This window comes from Pituophis catenifer, unplaced genomic scaffold (assembly GCF_029215685.1).
Source record: "Pituophis catenifer annectens isolate HBS135680 unplaced genomic scaffold, rPitCat1.0.hap2 SCAF_15, whole genome shotgun sequence".
Classification (NCBI taxonomy): domain Eukaryota; kingdom Metazoa; phylum Chordata; class Lepidosauria; order Squamata; family Colubridae; genus Pituophis; species Pituophis catenifer.
The window spans coordinates 1,059,742-1,076,525 of NW_027256895.1; the positions used below are offsets into that span (position 1 = coordinate 1,059,742).

At 51.4% G+C, this 16,784-nt stretch overlaps 1 protein-coding gene across 1 annotated transcript; it reads left to right on the forward strand.

Moving 5' to 3' along the window:
- Positions 1–242: 242 nt before the first annotated feature.
- LOC139324943 (asialoglycoprotein receptor 1-like) lies at positions 243–15,739 on the forward strand. Its single transcript, XM_070954720.1, has 9 exons — positions 243–331; positions 9,746–9,840; positions 10,120–10,236; positions 11,159–11,254; positions 11,552–11,623; positions 12,495–12,581; positions 13,644–13,795; positions 14,259–14,368; positions 15,414–15,739. Exons 2-9 carry the CDS (start codon positions 9,747–9,749, stop codon positions 15,562–15,564), a joined length of 879 nt encoding a protein of 292 aa, XP_070810821.1. The 5' UTR covers positions 243–331; position 9,746; the 3' UTR covers positions 15,565–15,739.
- Positions 15,740–16,784: the final 1,045 nt, after the last annotated feature.

Genomic DNA, 16,784 nt, shown 5'->3' on the forward strand with positions numbered 1-16,784 from the left:
CCACAAGTCGAGGACTCCCCCGAACAGGCAGGAGAAAGTATTTTCCATGAACCAGTGCTGAATTGGAAATAATCAAGAGTTCCAAAGAAAGTGATTGACGAGGATTTCTAAGAATGAAATGGGAAGTGAAAGTGCCCAGGAATTTCTCCCCGGTCAAGAGACGCCTCTCTTAACGTCACATGGGAGCCTCCTAATGAGAGAAAAAAAATCCAGTACCTTGCATCACCATCTCCTCTTTGACAGCTTCTCCTTGCTGAGGGTCCAAGACGAACAGGGGTCCCAGGGCCAGAGCCACCTCAGGAGCGGCCGTCTCCACTGCGGACGTAAGGAGGTGAGTTTTAGCTGGACCCTCCTTGCTTTCCTTCCGGATTGACCCCTGGAAAGAGAGCTACCCCCCCCAAGCTTCCCCATTGGAATTTCAGCCTAGCATCTGCAGCTGAAGCCGTCTCGTGGAGAGAGGGCCACAAATCAAAGAAGGGACCTTGGAGGTCTTCCAGTCCACCCCCCTGCTCACACAGGAAACCCTATGCCATTTCAGACAAATGCTAGTCTCTTTTTTTGAAAATCTCCAGTGATGGAGCACCCATAACTTCTGGAGGCATTGGTTAATTAACAGGATAACAGAGTTTGGGAGGGACCTCAGAGGTCTTCTAGTCCAGCCCCCTGCTCTAGCAGGAGACCCTACACCATTCCAGACAAGTGGTTGTCCGATCTCTTCTTGAAAACCTGCCTGATGGAGCACCCACAACTTCTGGTGGCAAGCTGTTCCCCGGGTTAATTCTTCTCACTGTTAGGAAATTTCTCCTAGCTGCTTCTACCCTTGATTAGGTTTCCATCTGTTGCTTCTTGTCCTGCCTTCAGGTGTTTTGGAGAATAGGTTGACCCCCCTCCTCTTTTTGGGGGGCAGCCCCTCAAATATTGCAAGACCGCTCTCATGTCCCGTCCCCCCCCCAATTCTTCTTTTCATTCAACTAGACACACCCAATTCCTGCAACCGTTCTTCCTTTAGCCATCCTGGATCTGGCTTAGCCAGCATGGGAAGCCCTTAGCAGACTACTGGGAAACCCAGCCCCTTCCTTCTGGCTTCTTTAGAGGAGGGGTCTTCGTACAAGGACGGATGAGGGAGACCCAGCAAATATTGGCTTTTTTCTGAGCTTAGAAAAGGGCTGCAGAACCACGAATGGTCACCAGAGGGCAGCAGCAAAAGAAGATGGCTTGTCCAATTTTGCTGCCCTCTGTTTGCAGTGTTTTCAAGAGCGGGCTGGGGAATTCTGGGAGTTGAAGTCCACCCATCTTCAAGTGGCCAAGGTTTCACAGATTAACACGAGTCGGAAGGGACCTTGGAGGTCATCTAGTCCAACCCCCTGCCCAAGCAGGTTGGAAAACGGTTTGCCTGGATTTGTGCGAACCCAAATGCAGACCCCGTAACTCACGTTTCCCGACGCTGACCCCCATTCAGTTTACCTGTCAAGCTCCGTTGCCAACTCATCTCTTCATCGTCAGAGCCTTGGGGGTCCTGCCCCTCCATTGCCCCACCGCAGCTCCGGGTCTCGCAACAGCCGCAGATGGCGCCTGGTCCTTCCACAGGGACCCACCTGCCAGGGAAAAAGAGTTGGCTGTAGGAGGAGACCGAACCGCTGGGTATTTTGGAGAGCGGGAAGCTACAGACCTTGCAAGACCGGTGGCTTAAATTTCCTAGGGGGTCTCCCAGCCCCCCTTTTCACAGGTGCCATGCTACAGCTCCCAAAATGCACTTATAAACGTGCTAGAAACAGGCCTTTGAACTGGGCTAATACAGGTAGTCCTGGAGTTCATTTAGTGACCATTCAGAGCAAAAAAGAGACTTATGACCTTTTTTTCACACTTACGACCGCATGCCCATGGTCACCCAATCAAAATTCGACACTTGGCAATTGGCAAAATTCGACACTTGGCCATTCGACATTGACTCGTATTTATGACCATCGCCACGTCCCTGGGGTCACGAGAGCCCCTTTTGCGACTTCAGCAACGGGGCAAGGCAGATTCGCTTAACAACCGTGTTCCTAACCGAACAGCTGCAGCGATTCGCTTAACAACCGCGGCAAAAAGGTCGTAAAATAAGGCGAAATTCACCCATGGCGTCTCGCTTAGCGACAGAAACGTCCATTGGGGTCCTAAGTGGAGGACTGGCAAACTCACGAATGGCTGGCTGCGTCGAAGGAACAAGCTTTGTTCAAAACATCTGGCGGCTGGTCTCCTGGGGTGACTTTCAGGCGGCAGGTTATGTAAATCTGGAGGTGGGGGGGGGAAGGAATTTTTAATCCCAAATTCCCAGTGGGGTCGTTCTTCCTCTTTTGCCATAAAGGTATATTTCTCAACCTATGTGATTTGAAGACGGGTGGACTTCAACTCCCAGAATTCCCCAGCCAGCTAAACTTCCAGAACGAGGAAGTCCAACGAAGGGCTCACTTTTGATAAAGGGGTTCGTGTGTGCCAGGCAAACGAGGTGCCCACTGGGCACAACGATGAGATCGTGATAGGCCTGGCATCTATCTGGGATTCTTGGCTCTGCAAAAATGCTGTGCGCGAAACCTGGTTTGTTAGGGGAGTTGGCTAGATCAGCTCCTGTATCAAAAGAGGGCTAAACCAGGATAAGGAAAGTGTGCGTGTGAATGCAGCCACTCAGATTTATTCAGGATTCGTTCTTCGCACGAAAGTGTAATTTAGTTCACAAAGTGTTTCAGAAGCTCGGCAACATTAAGACGTGCGGACTACAACTCCCAGAAGTCCCCAGCCAGCCATGGCTGGCTGGGGACTTCTGGGAGTTGTAGTCCGCACGTCTTAACGTTGCCGAGCTTCTGAAACACTGGTTTAGCATGTGAATCGTGGCTTAATACATCCTACAAGGGAGGGAGCTGTTATTGTGGGCTTTGGGTCAGAAATGGGGTGGTTGGGAGGGGCTGGGAACTTTCTAAAAAGCCATTGCCCCCCACTCCCCCCAATGTTGCAATTCCGGGAGGGGTGATGGTGAAGGAGGAGAATCCATACCGACTAAGGAGACCCCTGCCTGCCACACCCCAACCCATCCTCCACAGCGGGACCAACCAGTTTCTGGGCCTCTCCAGCGAATCGGAAGGCGTCCACGGTGAATCTCAGGGTCTCCTGGCGCAGCCGTGGGGTGAGGAAGGCGGACGAGACCCCTTCTTCCCTCCCATCAAGCAGGCATCTGCGGGAGAGGGGCTATCAGCTTCTGGTCTCAGCCGACCCCCCGACCCCCCGGTTCTCCCCAACTCATTGCTTTCCCAGGCAGTCCTCGACTTACAACCGTTCGTTTAGTGACTGTTCAAAGTTGGAAAAAAGCGACTTATGTCTGTTTTTCACACTTACGACCGTTGTGGCATAAAATCTGGCTGCTTGGCAACTGACTCGTATTTATGACAGTTGCGGCATCAAAGTCAATGGGGGAAGCCAGATTCACTTAACAACCGGGTGACTGACTCAACAAATGCAGGGATTCACTTAACAACTGTGGCAAGAACGGTCGTAAAAGGAGGCAAAACTCACCTAACAGCTGTCTTACTTAGCAATTTTGAAATGTTTGGCTCCATTGCAGTCGTAAGTCGAGGACTACCCAGTCCCAGACCCACTGTGTTGGGAGCTTCTAACCCAACACCCCAGGGGCCCAAGCAGGAGGCCTTATATTGCCATCCAGGACGTTTCTCTGGTCTTTCATGGAAAACGGATAGATGGAGGGATGGATGGAGGGATGGGGAGCGGGGGAGAAAGAAAATGAGAGAGAGGGAGAGAGAGATATCATAGAATCACAGGGCTGGAAATGACCTTGGAGCAGTGGTGGGTTGCTCCTGGTTCGCACCGGTTCGCAAGAACCGGTAGTAACAATTTGTAGTAGTTCGGAGAACCGGTAATAACATTGGAAGGCTGAGTCAACCTTGAGCCTGGTGAGATTCGAACTGCCAAATTGTAGGCAGCCGGCAGTCAGCAGAAGGAGCCTGCAATACTGCACTCTAACCACTGGACCACCGTGGCGATAGATAGATAGATAGATGGAGGGAGGGAGGGAGGGATTAGATAGATAGATAGATAGATAGATAGATAGATAGAGAGAGAGAGAGAGAGAGAGAGACAGACAGACAGACAGACAGACAGACAGACAGACAGACAGATACAGAATTGATAGACAGATTAGACCAGGGATGTCAGACTTGTGGGCGTGGCCAGGGTGGACATCCCTCGTGTCGGGGGTGTCTGTGGGGCCCCCGAGGGCTCTGCCAGAAAAGACGGGCTCCCGACCTCCGTTTTCAGCTGGGACGGCCTCCTGCAGCCCTCTGCCAATGAAAAAGGAGCTCAGGAGGGCCACGTTTTCACTGGCATCACGGGGGCCAGTTCTTTGCTATTTCCAGGGCTCCCCCCAGGCCAGATCGGGGCCCCCGGGCCTTCAGTTTGGCACCCCTGGACTAGACAGACAAGATGGATGGATGGATGGACAGACAGACTGATTGATTGATTGACTGATTGACAGAAAAGAGAGAGAGAGAGAGACCATAGATTCCTAGGGCTGGGAGGGACCTTGGAGGTCTTCTAGTCCAACCCCCTGCCCAGAGGAGGAGACCTCCCGGAAAAACGGCTGTCCAATCTTTTCCCGAGACCCTCCCGCGATGGAGCACCGGGCAGCCCTTCCACGGCTTCCTGTGCGGTTCTTACCCCTTGGCGCCCATAATCTCATACTGGGGCCCGGAGGTGGGCATGGGGCTCATGCCGGCTCTGCAGCTCTCCACCCAGAGCCTCAGGGCAGGGTGGTTCTCCGCTTGGACGTCGGCCTGAAGGCGCAAGGGCTCCCCCAGCAGGAAGTGGTCAGAGGCTCTTTCGGCCGTCCAGTCATCTGAGCCAAGAAAGACACAAAGCTGCGGTGGAGTGGGCCACCCCACACCTCCTGCCGTCAGTTACAATGGCCCAGGATGCCAAAAATGATGGGGGCCCAGAGGTCAGTTGGCACCAAAGTCCACCCCAACCGAGAGCAGCCCCAGGAGGCCTGAGGTCCACCCTAGATGCTCAACCAACGTTGGGTTGGCTGGTTGGCCAACGGAGATGCTTCCTAATAAGGGGGGCTCTTCTCCCTCTTGGCGACTTTCAGGGGGTCTGGACTTCAACTCCCAGAATTCCCCAGCCAACCCCTCCCAATCCCCCTCCCCTTCAGCCTTTCGGTCCTCCCTGGGCTGCCTTACCGTTCATCAGCCTCAAGGAGAACCCCAACTTGGCTTCCCTCAAGGCCGTGGACTCCAAGGGGAGCCAGGTGGGCTGCAGGGCTTTCCTGCTCACGTTGTTTCTCCTGCAAGAAGGAACAGAAAACGGGGACGGGGGGGTGGGTTCTGGTTTCTCTCCCCCCCTCCCCCACCCAGCTTTCTTGATTGACGCACCCTTGCTGAAGAATTGGCACTCCGTCATGAACCACAGTTTGCAAATCACGGGGATGAATTCATGCGGGCATCGAGCCACAGTCATGGCACAGTGTGATCCGGGGGTGCCAGCCCGTATGCAGATGGCACCCCCTTCCCCACTTCTGGGCCTATTCCTGCCCCCCTTTTTCTCCCACTTGTGAGAGCACAAAGCTCCAGAAACATTTGCCAGTTAAGGCAGTATTTTCCTTCCTTCCTTCCTTCCTTCCTTCCTTCCTTCCTTCCTTCCTTCCTTCCTTCCTTCCTTCTTCCTTCCTTCCTTCCTCCTTTCCTTTCCTTTCCTTTCCTTTCCTTTCCTTCCCTTCCCTTCCCTTCCCTTCCTTTTCCTTCCTTCCTTTCCTTTCCTTTCCTTTCCTTTCCTTTCCTTTCCTTTCCTTTCCTTTCCTTTCCTTTCCTTTCCTTTCCTTTCCTTTCCTTTCCTTTCCTTTCCTTTCCTTTCCTTTCCTTTCCTTTCCTTCCCTTCCCTTCCCTTCCCTTCCCTTCCCTTCCCTTCCCTTCCCTTCCCTTCCCTTCCTTTCCTTTCCTTTCCTTTCCTTTCCTTTCCTTTCCTTTTCCTTTTCCTTTCCTTCTTCCTCCAACCCTCCCTTCTCTGTCCCTTTCCCTCCCTTCATTCATTTTGCTTATCTTTCCTTCTCTTCTTGTTCCTTCTTCTTTTCTCTATTTTCCTTCCTCCTTCTTACTCCCATGTCCTTCCTTCTTCTCTCCCTCCCCCCCTTTGCTCCTTTCCCTTCCTTCATCCCTTTTTTGCTTTTCTTTCCTTCTCTTCCTCCATTCCTCCTTCCTTCCTTCCTTCCTTCCTTCCTTCCTTCCTTCCTTCCTTCCTTCCTTCCTTCCTTCCTTCCTTCCTTCCTTCCTCCTTCAATGTCCTTCCTTCTTCCCTCCCTGGGTTGCCCAATCTAGAGCTGCTACAGCCTTCCTCAACAGCCAGGAGGAGGAAGACCCCAATGGACAAAGCCCCCTGCCCCTGCCCCCGCCCCCTGCCCTAGCCCAGTCCGATCGTCACCTGGGATAGCGGCATTCCAGCCCGATGGTGGCACCCCCGACTTCGGGCAATGACCGGGTGGTTGGCCAGCGAAGGCTTGTAAAAGAGCTGGGTCTGGTAGATCAGGAAGTCGGGGGTCATCTGAAAAGAGGGGGGCCAGGTGGGTTTTGCAAATGCACGGTGCCCCCACCGACCCACAAGGAGCGGGTGCCAACTCTCTGGAAAGGGGGCGACCAGGAAAAGCTCCATGGGCAATTGGTTTGGGACAGGGTTTCTCGGGGTTTCCAATATCTTATTAGCTTATCAAAATATAAAACCAAATCAATTCTATTTTATCAAAATGTAAAATGAAAATAAGGGGACAATAAGAAAGAGATTGGTAGTACAGTGGTCTAAGGCACCCTGTTATTAAGACCAGCTGTCTGCAATTACTGTAAGTTCAAATCTCGCCAGGCTCAAGGTTGACTCAGCCTTCCATCCTTTCTAAGGTAGGTAAAATGAGGACCCAGATTGTGGGGGGCAATAAGCTGACTTTGTATAAATATACAAAAAGTATGGAGGCTATTGCTTAACGCATTGTAAGCCGCCCTGAGTCTCCGGAGAAGGACGGCATATAAATCAAATCAAATAAATAAAAATAAAAATAAGGGAGAAGAGAAACCAGCGTAGGATAAAAGGGAAAATAAAATGAAAAGAATTGACTCCTTTGAGGGCAGTAGAATAAGGTAATAACATCAAACCTCAACTTTATTTTTTTGGGACTTTTATATCACAATCCATACTAGCCACTTCTATGACGACCAACCTACCTTAACGGCAAAACCCCCAAACCAATTTCTTTTTTTTCCCCCCCACTTCTTCACCTCAAGCACAAAGTCCAGTTAGAAACAAATTGTGGGGTTTTTTTTTTCTTTAATCAAACCTTGACAACTTTGAAGATGGCTGGACTTCAACTCCCAGAATTCCCCAGCCAGCCTTGCAAGGCTGGCTGGGGAATTCTGGGAGTTGAAGTCCAGCCATCTTCAAAGTTGCAAGGCTGTGAAAGACGGGTGTTTGGTAGCAGAAGAGTAAAGACCCCCCAGCTGCCCTCCCCTTTCCTTCCTTCCAGAGCCCTCCTTTAACAGGCATACCTGCACCCCTGCTTCCGCACTCATGGAGACCCGCCTCAAAGACCACCGCACCGGCCCTCCAGACTGAAAGCAGGGCAGGCAGCAGGCCCCAAGGCCAGCTCCGTGGGGTCCACCAGCTTCCCCACCCCAAAGAGGTCCCTCTGGACGGTCACCACCATGCTGTGCGGCCCACACCGCACTTCCACCGGAGGGTGGGCGTAAGTGGGCATCCTGGCAGGGCATCCCTGCAGGAAGAGAGCCAGCCAGGGGAGAAAGAACCAGGCGTCCATCGCTGGCCAGCAGAGTCAGCCCAGCTTCGGGCAGGTGAGGCTGTTTGGAGGCAGCCACTCACCTGTGGTTCCCCCGGCTTGAGCAATTAACCCTGGCCCCACCCACTCGCAAAAAATGCAGCAGGCAGTTAGTCAACAGGGGAAGCGGCAACAGAGGATGAGAAAAGAAAGGGGAAGAGCCCTAACATGGATTAAGCTCTTCATGGGCGGTGGGACTCTGGTTTAATCAAACCAGATAGAGATACACAGAGTTGGAAGGGACCTTGGAGGTCATCCAGTCCAACCCCCCCCCCTTCCCAAGCAGGAGACCCCTACACCGTTTCTGATGACAATCCAGTCTCTTCTTGAAAGCCTCCAGGGATGAAGCTCCCACAACTTCCAAAGGCAACTTCTGTTCCATCGGTTGATGGTTCTCACCGTCAGGAAATTCCTCCTTATTTCCAGGTGGAATCTCTCCTTGGTCAGTTTCCATCCATTATTCCTTTTCTGGACTTTGGGTGCCTTGGAATATAGCTTGACCTCCTTCTTCCTCTCTGGGGCAGCCCCTCAGATATTGGAAGATGCTCTCCTGTCTCCCTTGGTCCCTTCTCTTCACTAGACTAGCCACGCCCAGTTCCTGCAACTGTTCATCGTATGTTTGAGCCTCCAGTCCCCTCATCATCCTGGTTGCTCTTCTCTGCATTCTTTCTAGACTCTCAACATCTTTTTTATTGTGTGGGTGACCAAACCATGGTTTGCTAAACCAACTTCACTGCCCTTGTGTGCACAATATTGGAGCACAGGGTAGAGAGTGAGTTTGCAGGGCTGCCTCAGTCTCAACCAGAGGGAGCTTTAAGACTTGTGGACTTCAACTCCCAGAATTCCTCAGAAGTCCATGCTGGCTGGGGAATTCTGGGAGTTGAAGTCTACAAATCTTAAAAACGCCCCCTGTCTTGGTGCGTAATTGCGCTTCGTTTCCCATGGGCCTGCAGGACTCCAGCTCCCATTGTCCTCAGCCATGGGTGTCCACCAGGTGCGGTCAAAAGAGTCAAGATGGCCGAGCTTCAATGGCATCTTTTCTGCCGGCATCTGGGACTGGTTTTGGCCACACCTGGAGAACATGGGTGCTGGGAGCTAAGGATTGTGGGAGAAGATGCCCAACCCATTGGCAGAAGCTGTCTTAGCTGTTTACTTCAAATTCTATACTGGTGGTCTGCCAATTGTTGGAAATCTTTGACCTACTGTACCTTCCTTCCTTCCTTCCTTCCTTCCTTCCTTCCTTCCTTCCTTCCTTCATTCCCCTTCTCTTCTTTTTTTCCTTCCTTCCTATCTTCCTTCCTTCTTTCCTTTCCCTCTCCTTCCTTCCTCCTTTCTTTCTCCTTCTTTCTTTCCTTCCTTCCTTCCTCTCTTCCTTCCTTCCTTCCCTCCTTCCTTCCCCTTCCCTTCTTTCTTCCTTCCTTCCTTCCTATCTTCCTTCCTTCTTTCCTTTCCCTCTCCTTCCTTCCTCCTTTCTTTCTCCTTCTTTCTTTCTTCCCTTCCTTTCTTCCTCTCTTCCTTCCTTCTTTCCTTTCCCTCTCCTTGCTTCTTCCTTTCTTTTCTTCTTCCTTCCTTCCTTCCTTCCTTCCTTCCTTCCTTCCTTCCTTCCTTCCTTCCTCTTTTCTTTCTTTTTTCCTTCCTTCCTTCTTTCCTTTCCTGCTCCTTCCTTCCTATCTTCCTTCCTTCTTTCCTTCCTTCTTTCTCTTTCCTTTCTCCTTCCTTCCTCCCTCCCTCCCTCGGAGTTGAAGTTCACCCATCTTCGTGGTCAAGCTTGAGAAATTCGGTTCCAGAGAGTTGCCTCCTGAAACCTATCTTCAGATCCCCCATTCGCCCCTTCCCCATTGCCCCCCTTACAATTTCTCCCACCCACCCACCTCTGCCCCTTTTCCCCAGCATGGAAGCCTCCGAGGCCCCCACGACGCCCGAGACGTACGAGAATTTCCAGTCTGCAAATGTGGAGAAGGAATACGAAGCCGACTTTGAAAAAGGTACCTGGAAGCGGATTCAAATCATGCACCGGCTGATTTTGGGTGGGTGGGGGAGACATGGGTTGGTGGGGTGGGGAACCTGGAGACCTCCTCCCTTGGGGGAGCCATGTCATGGTCCCGAGGAGGGGTCGGGGGCTTCAAGTCCAGAAGGTGGAAAGGGCTTCTCAGAGATTCTAGCACCTCGTTTCCCCGGGGGAGAGACCCCCACCCTGCAAATGTCCATTTCTGGTCCTCGAAGGATGGGTAGGGGGTCTTCAGGCCATCCTTCTCTTTGCACAGACTTCCCGTGGTCGAAGTCCTTCCCCCAGCGTGTCTGTCCCACCAGCCGGCTCCTTCTGGTACTGATGGTGTTCTGTGGCATTCTGATCCTCTCGGTCAGCATCCTGGGCATTCAAGGTGAGTGTGTCACACGAACAATCTGGGACTTGTGCAAGGCCCCAAGGAGGAGGAAACGCCAGGCAGACCCGGAGATGGAGAACGAGCGTGCAAGATGGGAAGTAAAAGAAGAAGAGAAACGTGGATTGGTCCATGTGAAATCCAAAGCTGCTGGAGTCTTAAGGGATGGAAATGCAGGAAGACACTGTGTTTAGTTTTCGGGTGTTGTAGGATCTGGCCAAAGCTGGAGGGGCTGTTGCATGTCATCTAGTCCAACCTCACTTACAGGTAGTCCTCGATTTACAACTGTAATTGAGCCAGTAGTTTCAGTTATAACTGAAAATGGGAAATGAAGAAGAGAAACGTGGATTGGTCCATGTGAAACACAAAGCTGCTGGGATGGCTATAAAGATAAAAGATAAAACAACAAACTGTGTTGTTTGTTTTAACCTGAGTTTTGGGTGTTGTCGGAATAGGCCAAAACTAGAGGGCTGCCCCACATCATCCAGTAGTCCAACCCACAACTACAGGTAGTCCTTGATTTACAACCGTAATTGAGCCCGCAGTTTCAGTCGTAACTGAAGACGGGAAGGAATGAAGGTGTTGTGGGAATTGGCCAAAGCTAGAGGGCTTTTCTACATCATCCAGTAACTCAACCCCAATCACAGGTAGACCTCGATTTACAACCGTAATTGAGCCTGCCGTTTCAGTCATAATTGAAAATGGGAAAGAAGAAGAGAAACGTGGATTGGTCCATGTGTGAAGCCCCCACAGACACCTCCTACGGGAGAGCAATAAATTCAGGCAATTGCTGTAGGGATTTTTTTGTTTTGACCTGGGTTTCGGGTGTTGTAGGAATAGAGAGAATAACAGAGGGAGGTACGGTTACGGGTTGCCCCTCCTCCCTCGGCTCTGCTTCCTCCCTCCCCCCTCTCTGTTCCAGGTGTCCGGTTCACCCAAAACCTCCAGGGGACGCAGAAGGGGGTGCAGAATCTTACTCAGAAGATCCAGCTGGGGGTCACCAACCTCAAGGCCAAAAGTAAGGAGCCAGAGGGGGCGAGAAGCAGCATGCCAGCACCCCACCCCTTCTTCCCCCACCCAGCCCCATCCCTGGGGCTCCATTTTCCCAGGTGGGATAGGCATCCACTGGGGGGCACTTGTTGGAGAATGCGGGGCAAGCTTTCTCTTGGGAGGGTCGTAAGAAAGGGAGGTTGCTGGTTCGATTCCCGCCAAAGAAGGGGTCCTCCTTCTCCCAAAGTCCTTGGCTCTAGAACTCTTGGGGGACTGTGGGAATGGGCCCCACTCCAACCGGGCCCTCCTTCTTGTCCTCTTTAAGGGGGCAGCACCTGGTTGAAACTGGCTGAGCTGGAGAAAACTATGCAACAGGAGAATGATAAGCTGTTTAAAGGTCAGCATTTTTCACTCCGGAAACAGCCTTCTTCCAGCTGGGGTGCAGTTGTTGTGGGGGGGGGGACTTGGGGTCCCTACGGAGGAATAAGGGATGCTTGTTGTTGCCTTTCTCCAGTCTCAAAATCCCTGGCGAGAGAAAGAGGACACAACCGCTGCCGTCAACGTCAGGAGAGGATTCTAGCAATTCTTTATTAAAAGGCAGCTGCTTTCATGAGCCAACTCACCTGGCAGCTGCAGCCACCCAGCCAGCCTGTCTCCCCCTCCCTTTCTTTCCCCCTCCCCAATTGAATCCCCTCCATCAGCCCAGCCTCTCCAAGCACCAACGAAGGGAGCTGTTGCTGTCGCAGCTTCTCATTAAAGCACCCGCTTCCGAATCAAATGCTTTCGTGGGTTTTTTGGAACCGTGGATTAACACGGTGTTTTTCAAACGTGGCCACCGGAAGATGGGTGGACTTCAACTCCCAGAATTCTCAAGAACTCTCCCAGAATTCCCCAGCCAGCATGCCCCCGTGAAGGGAGCTGCTCACGCTTATGAAAGCAGCCGCCTCTGAATCAGATGCCTCAGTGGGGTTTTTTTGGCACCCAGATTACCACGGTGTTTTCCAAACTTGGCCACTGGGAGATGGGTGGAATTCTGGGATTTGAAGTCCACCCACTTTCCACTTGTCAAGTTTGAACAACACTGGACCACACACAAGGTCTGCCACCATAAAAGTGCTTTTTTTGTGGACTGAGACGGGGGAGCATCAGGGCAAGGATGGGGGTTTTCATGGATAGGGATGGGCTTCGGGTTTTTTCTTGGGATCCTGCCGTGTGTGTGTTTGGGTAAAGCTTCTTTCTACTTTCCTTGCTCTTCTTCTAATTTCCAGTATTGGAACTATACCAGACTCAGCTGGACACCCTCGAAAAGGACACCAGAGCTTTGCACTGTGAAATTATCGAAATGAAGAGCAATGGTAAAAAAAGAGAGCCAGATTTTCTTTCTTTTCTTTCTCTCTCCTCTCCTCTCCTCTCCTCCCCTCCCCTCCCTCCCCTCATCTCCTCTCCTCTCCTCTCCTCTCTTCTCTTGTTGTCTAGTCTTTTATTCTTCTATTCTATTCTATTCTATTCTATTCTATTCTATTCTATTCTATTCTATTCTATTCTATTCTATTCTATTCTTCTCTTCTCTTTTCTTCTCCTCTCCTCTCCTCTCCTCTCCTCCCATCGTCTAGTCTTTTATTCTTCTCTCCTCTCCTCTCCTCTCCTCTCCTCTTCTCTTCTCTCCTCCCGTCTTTTATTCTTCTATTCTTCTCTTCTCTTCTCTTCTCTTCTCTTCTCTTCTCTTCTCTTCTCTTCTCTTCTCTTCTCTTCTCTTCTCTCCTCTCCTCTCCTCTCCTCTCCTCTCCTCTCCTCTCCTCTCCTCTCCTCTCCTCTTCTCCCGTCATCTAGTCTTTTATTCTTCTCTTCTCTTCTCTTCTCTTCTCTTCTCTTCTCTTCTCTTCTCTTCTCTTCTCTTCTCTTCTCTTCTCTTCTCTTCTCTTCTCTTTCTCTTCTCTTCTCTTCTCTCCTCTCCTCTCCTCTCCTCTCCTCTCCTCTCCTCTCCTCTCCTCTTCTCTTCTCTTCTCTTCTCTCCTCTCCTCTCCTCTCCTCTTCTCTCCTCCCGTCTTTTATTCTTCTCTTCTCTTCTCTTCTCTTCTCTTCTCTTCTCTTCTCTTCTCTTCTCTTCTCTTCTCTTCTCTTCTCTTATCTTATCTTATCTTATCTTCTCTTCTCCCGTTGTCTAGTCTTTTATTCTTGTATTCTATTCTATTCTATTCTATTCTATTCTATTCTATTCTATTCTATTCTATTCTATTCTATTCTATTCTATTCTATTCTATTCTATTCTATTCTTCTCCTCTCCTCTCCTCTCCTCTCCTCTCCTCTCCTCTCCTCTCCTCTCCTCTATTCCCTATATTTTACTTTATTCTAGTCTCAACCTCTTTTTTCACTCTGACGCCCTGATCTTTTCTCTCCCCTCCCCCAAACACCCCCAGGCAGCAAAAATGGCTGCTGCCTCCGAGGCTGGGTGAACTTTCGTTCCAGCTGCTACTGGACGACCCAGTCCACGGACACCTGGCAGGGGGCCAAAAAAGACTGCGAAGATAAAAACGCCCACCTGGTCATCCTCAACTCTGCCGATGAGACAGTAAGTGGGCTGGGCTATTCCCTGGGACTCCAGCAGGGGGCAGGAGAGAGGGCAGCTCTTTGTCCAGCACGGACTTTGCCATGTTCCGCCCTTACAGCCGGTCCTCGACTTACAATGGTTTGCTTAGTGACTGTTCAAAGCGACTTCGGCACCAGAAAGAGCGACTTACGACCGTTTCTCACCCTTACGACCGTTGCAGCATCCTTGCGGGCACACAATCCCAATTCGGACGCTCGGCCATTGGCTCCGACTTATGACGGTCGCAGCGTCCCCAGGGGTCGCCTGATCCCCTTTTGTGACCTTTTGACCAGGTTCACTTAACAACCACGTTCATAATTCACTTAGGAACCGTGGGAAGAAAGGTCGTAAAATGGGGCAAAATTAACTGAACGGTTGTCTCGCTTAGCAACGGAGATTCGGGGCTCAGTTGTGGCGGTAAGTCACTCGTGTTTTCTCCCGCCAGGACTTCGTGAAGACCCAGGCAAGACAGGGAAGTGACACCTGGATTGGCTTGACCGACTCCAGCGGGGACTGGAAGTGGGTGGACGGATCGGCCTACAGCGTGGACCCAAAGTGAGTCCAGTCGACCGTTAGCTCTCTCCCCCCTCCCCACAGGGAATTAAAATTAGCCCCCCCCCCCATTTTTACCAGGAGACTCATTATATTTTATCATCATCATCATCATTTAATGACCCCTACTGAATGGAGCCGAGGGTTTTACTGGCCGGATGCCCTTCTTGTCGCCAATGAGGAGTTTTGTTCCGCAGATACATTCTCAGTGTGCCCAGAGGGAGAGAAACATTAACGAATATGAACTCTGTTAATCTCTTAAAGCTGTTTGTGAGGCCAGAGCTCCACTCTACCCATTCTATTTTATGCCACGGATAAAACAATGGCATCTATTTTCATGGGGGCACAAAATGCCTCCGGGAAGCCCCTGTCTGGTCTGAGATATTTGGAATCCCCCTTTCATGGGGTTTATCCCTGGTGGGCTTCTCCTTCTGCTCCCGCCTGGCTTGGCTCGGAGGAGAGGTCAAAACAGGGAAAGGAGGAGCAGAACAGGGTGACAGGCTGGGGGCGATGGGAGTTGTAGTCCAAAACGTGGAGGGGAGGGAATGAGGTTGGAGATGGTTGCTTTGAGGTGCCAGGAGATATTCAATGTGATTCATTTTTCTTTTGTTGCCTTCCATTGTTTCCTTCCTTCCTTCCTTCCTTCCTTCCTTCCTTCCTTCCTTCCTTCCTTCCATCCTCCCTCCTTCCCTTCCTCTCTTTCTTTCTTTTTTCTCTCTCCCTTCTTTCCCTCCCTCCCTGTCTTCTCTCCTTCATTTCTCCCTTCCTTTTATTTTCCCTCCGCCTCCCTCACATCTCCTTCTTTCCTTCCCTCCCTCTCTTTCTTTCTTTCCTTCCCTCCTTCTTTCTTTCTTTCTTTCTCTCTCCCTTCTTTCCCTCCCTCCCTGTCTTCTCTCCTTCATTTCTCCCTTCCTTTTATTTTCCCTCCTCCTCCCTCTCTCTCTCTCTCTCTCTCTCTCCCTCCCTCCCTTCCTTCCTTCCTTCTTTCTCTCTCTCTCTCTCTCTCTCTCTCTCTTTCTTTTCTCTCTTTCTCTTTTCCCCATTTTAGAGACTGGGATGTAGGCCAGCCAGACCACTGGTACGGCCACGGCAGTGGGGGCGGGGAGGACTGCGCCCACATGATATACAACGGCCTTTGGAACGACAACGTCTGTTCGCGCATGTTCCCCTGGGTGTGTGAGATGGAGCTGGGCATCTGAACCACCCCACAGCCAGCCCCCCCTCCCTTGGCCGGAGGCTCTCGGTCCACGTGCGAATGTCCTGGGAGGCTTCTGGCAGCCCATCACAAAGGCCTCCTGCAAAGATCCGTGTCACCAGCCCGCCTCTCGCACCCGGGACCCAGAGCGGGCTTAAAAGCTGTAAAAACATCCAGGTGGGAGGGGGGTTTCAAGGTCCCCCCCTGTCTTTTTTAAAACAATAAAGCTCCTTTTAAAGCAGCCGCCTCTCCGTCTTCCACTCAGGGGTCAGTCTCTTTGCGACGGTTGGGGTCTCTAGGGGCCTGTGGGTCAGAGGGGGCATCCAGCCCCCCTCCCCCCCCCTGCTCAAGCAAGCAGGGATTTAGAACGGAATAGAGCTGGAAGGGACCTTGGAGGGCATCTAGTCCAGCCCCCCGCTCCAGCAGGAGACCCTATACTATTTCAGACAAAAACTCAGGAGGATGAGCCCTGATTTATACATGGACGGGAGGCCACCAGGTGATCACAATCCTGCAGGTTCAGCTGCAGACCCCTCCCACCCCCAGAACGATCCCCAGAAAGGTGGCCATGCAAATATTTTGTTGCTGGGAAAAAACCCCTTGCCCTCCGATCGTTCAGCTTGGAGAGGCTGAAGAGGCAGCAGGGCCTTCTCCCATTCGAAGAGACCCTTGAGGCAAAGAGGCAGTCCCGGAACCGGCGAAATCTGGGGGGTGGGCAGGGGACGGAACGGATCTGCCCCTCAGTGGGGAAGGGATCGATGGCCACTCTCCCATTGGCCTTCTTAGTCACAGCAGATGCTGTTTCAGGACCTCTTTCCAGAGCACGATGCCATCGTCTCTTGAGACTGTGAAGGATGCCCATGAATGACTGGGAAAGTTACCAGCTCAACTCAAGGGAGATTTGAACTCGCTGCTCCAACGGACTCTCTCCAAACAGCACTTACGACCCAGTTCTGAAGTCCCGGCGGCCAGGCCACCCACATGGCAGCCCTGCGATCACAATTTATGACATTAGGGCTGGGGGGGGGTGGAGAAATTGGTGTTTATTTCTGGTTCCCAGGAAAATCTTCCCCGTAGCCCAACGTCACATCTACACCCATAAATCTAATACATAAAAAAGGTGTTTAAAAATCACCTTTTACGATGGAAACCGCTAGGAATCTTTTGGGAAAAACAGAAGTAGAAAAATAGGTAGAGTGGAAAGAGGCTTTTCTTAAAATCAAA